This window comes from Cryptomeria japonica, chromosome 3 (genome assembly GCF_030272615.1).
Source record: "Cryptomeria japonica chromosome 3, Sugi_1.0, whole genome shotgun sequence".
Taxonomy (NCBI): domain Eukaryota; kingdom Viridiplantae; phylum Streptophyta; class Pinopsida; order Cupressales; family Cupressaceae; genus Cryptomeria; species Cryptomeria japonica.
Genome location: NC_081407.1, coordinates 230405779 through 230409615, shown reverse-complemented (window position 1 = coordinate 230409615; position 3837 = coordinate 230405779). Strand labels below are relative to the sequence as shown.

Here is a 3837-nt window from a genome sequence, read left to right as displayed (position 1 = left end):
TTGTTAGGAAATGTACCAATAGTTGTTAAGAAATGTACGAATATTGTAAAAAGTAACCAATCAGGTGATGCCATGTTAGTTGCACAACTATTGGGGTCTCTTTTGCACGCCTATTGGTCTCACTTTTTGGGGGGCTGTTTTGGACACCTTGGCAAAAAGCATGCTGATGTGGCATCATATTTGATGATGTGGCCCTGAAACCTTAGTTATAAGTAGGGGACTTGCCAAGTAAGCTGCTGTAAAAAAAATCTGAGTGATTTGAAATTTTCAAATAGAATTTTTAGAAGCGCGAAGTTAGGGTGCACAACCACTGGGTCCTTTCCCCTAGTTTGAACTCGATGAAAGCAGGTTAAAAGTTAGAGAACGTGAAAGTCATTTTGTCGTATTACTGGGAAATGCTGTGGGAAACCGTGTTTGAGAGTATATGCAGCGTGCTCCTCACGCATCACTCCAGCTTTAAAACTTACAAACTTTCTGTAGTTTTATCCAATCCAGTCCAGACTCCTCTCTGAATTATATTTTCCATCCATTTTTAGCACTTGACTTCATGGCGTCTACCTCCTCCTCTCACAAGCCTTCATTCAGTGAATTTGAAAGGAAAACATTCACTGTATCATATGATGCATTCATTAACCACCGAGGCCCTGACACGAAAGCTACTGTGGCTTTTGCAATTTATGAATCACTGGAAGAAAGGGGATTTTGGACATTTCTTGATGATCAAGAATTACAACCAGGAGATTCAATTGAGCCTGCCATACAAAATGCCATATACTCTTCCTCTGTGCAAATCGCCATCTTCTCACCAGGATATGCGGAGTCCCCTTGGTGTCTAAATGAGCTGGTTGATATGTTGAAAACCAAGGCTCTGTTTATTCCTGTATTTTGTGATGTGAAGCCTTCTGATCTTCGCTTTCCTCACAAGGGAGCTTATGCACATGCAATCGCTGAACATGAAAGAAAGGGGAGATTCAGCAAGAAGAAGCTTCAACAGTGGAAAGGAGCCCTCCGCTCTTCTTCACTGGTCTCTGGCTACGAATTGAGCAAATTTAACGAGTAAGGCTTTGTTTACTTCGTTCCGGTTATTTGCTTTCAATCCATTATGATTCAGTCACTTAATTTTTTTTCTAAATACAGCTTCCATATTGATTTTGAACGATTTTGCCAGTAATGTCGAGGAGCTGCGTACAAAGATTGCTTTGGCTGTGCAAGAAAGGGTTGGAAAGAAGGGCTTCCCAAGATATGTGGAAGTTGCAAAACATCATATAGATCTTAATGCAGACGCAGAAGCGTCAACGAGTAGGTCGGCAGAGGTGTACAAGAAATCTAGCCTTCTGCGCAGAGATTCACATCCAGTGGGGATACATTCCAAAGTTGAAGACATGCTCAGGTTGCTACAAGATCCACAAGTTCCAGTTATAGCCGTCGTTGGTATGGGCGGCTCGGGAAAGACATTTCTTCTCCAAAATGTCTACAATGCCTTTAAATCCAGGTTTGACAATTCTATTTGGCTCTCTATTTCCAAATCATATGCAGTCAAGAATTTGCAACATGATATAGCCTTCCGCATAGGGTTAAAAAGTAAAGTTGTGGATGGTGCCATATCTCAAGAGACAGCGGCTGAATTAATTCATGACCGTCTCCAAGGGAAAAAAACTCTTATTGTGCTAGATGATCTGTGGAATTTGTCAGTAGAAGATAATCTCTTATATAAACTTGGTCTGCCAACTGATAAAAATTGTAAAGTTGTGGTGACCACAAGAAATAAGGAGGTTGCTCGAAATTCAAATGCTCGTATTTATGAGATGAAAAATTTGTCGGATGAAGACAGTTGGAAGCTGTTCTGTGTCCACGCATTTCCGGGTCATGAAGAATACAGAGCGCCAACGCACTTGGAAGAGGTGGGTCGTGAGATAGTAAAGCAATGTGGAAACTTGCCTCTGGCTATCAAAACGACAGCAGCATCGCTTGCCAACTCCACAGATCATAGAAAATGGGAGTCCAAGCGCCGTCAGCTTGAAAGGGCAGTTATTCCTATTGGGGAGCATGACCCTGTGATGGATCTATTAAAATTGAGTTACGATTCCTTGCCTCTACATCTTAAACCCTGTTTTGCTTATCTTTCTTTTTTCCCTGAGGATGCGGAGATAGACCCTGAATATCTGGTATATCTATGGATAGGAGAGGGTTTCGTCCCAGCAGGAGAGGAGCAGTGGGATACGGCGCTGGATTGGTTAGATCAACTTGACCAGCTGTGTCTGCTTCAACTATGGGAAGATCGACACCGTCATTATCTGCAAGAATATGGACGGTTAAAGAAATATTGTAAAATTCATGATCTGTTGCATGATTTGGCCATACAGATATCGAGAGAAAACAAATGTGTTTTTTCTCTTGAAGAAGCCTCCACACATACTACTGGTGCCTCTGGCTGGTGTCGGATTTTACTAGCCAAGAAAGATAGAAATGCAAATGCCCTCTCACATTGCCGTCCAGCATATCTCCGTACACTCTCAATGTCTGAGAATTGGAACATTAAAACCATTCCAGAAAACTTGTTTACCGCAATGAGAGGACTGCGCGTTCTGGATTTAAGCGGCACAAAGATTTTAACATTGCCTGCGTCTGTTGGAAAGATGGTACTTCTGAAGGTCCTGAATTTAAGGGACACAAAGGTATATAAGGTACCGGAGTGTGTGAGATATCTGAAAAGTCTCTTGTTTCTTGCAATGCCCTTTGATCTTAAGTACATACCAGTATGGATAAGTGAACTTAAGAGTCTTCAACATTTAGAATGCGAATGTGTTCATGCCATGCCGAAGGGAATATCAGATATGGCCTCTTTGAGAACACTCAGATCAGCAGCCTTGAAGCTCTCCATAGAAAAGGACGAATTGATGAGGTTGGAGGATTTGGCCAAGATGACTCAGATTCAGGAATTACGTTTATGTCTTAAGGACGAGATGGAGTTGGAGAGGATGGAAGAAGGGATTCTTGCGCAGCTCATCAAGATGCGTCGTCTACGTATCAGGAATATGATGATGAGAGCAACTGGGTATGCGAGTACGCAGCTTTCAGAGAAAATGAGAACAATGAGAGATCTGGAAAGTCTTCAATTAGAGCGCTTCTTAGTGCCAGGTTGGATATGTGATTTGGCAAATCTGAGGGAATTGGAATTGACAGATTGTAAGTGTATATATTATCCGGAGTTGCAAAGAATGCCCAATCTAGTGAGGTTGGCGTTGTATGAGAATGAATGGTGCAAAGAATTGCCAAAGGCGTTTGGAAAGTCGGGAGGGTTTCCACGCCTCCGCTTTTTAATAATTAGCTCTCTTCCAAAATTAGAGGAGTTCCCAAAATTGGAGGAGGGGGCAATGGCATGTCTATTTTGTCGGAATTTGAAGAAAGTGGGAGACGGATTGGAGCGATTGAAAAGATTGAAGGTATTCGATTACTCAGGGACAGATAAAGTAAGAGAGGCATTAAAGGAAGGCGGAGAATATAGGAATAAAATCGAAGCCATTAATTCCGCTGTAAGTATTTACACCGGCATATGAATCTGAATCTGAACATGAATATACATAAGCATATGAATCTGAATCAGAATCTAAACAGATTAGATTTTGATTTTAAAATTTATTATTATTATTGTAATAATCCAAGAACAATGCAGAATAGCAATAGAAACCATGTAAAGGTATAAAATTAACTTTATTGAAAGCCACATTATTTGTGTTCTATTTAGATGATTTTTTGAAATGTTTCTTATTTAGATTATATTATTTAGATGATTTCATAAATAGATTAAAAAAATATATATTAGTTTTATAGAATATT

The 3837-nt window shown here is 40.4% G+C and overlaps 1 protein-coding gene across 1 annotated transcript; it reads left to right on the top strand.

Moving 5' to 3' along the window:
* The first annotated feature begins 400 nt into the window (after window positions 1–400).
* On the top strand, window positions 401–3616 carry LOC131045910 (putative inactive disease susceptibility protein LOV1). The gene is made up of 2 exons (XM_057979567.2): window positions 401–1056; window positions 1169–3616. Exons 1-2 carry the CDS (start codon window positions 548–550, stop codon window positions 3555–3557), a joined length of 2898 nt encoding a protein of 965 aa, XP_057835550.2. The 5' UTR covers window positions 401–547; the 3' UTR covers window positions 3558–3616.
* Window positions 3617–3837: the final 221 nt, after the last annotated feature.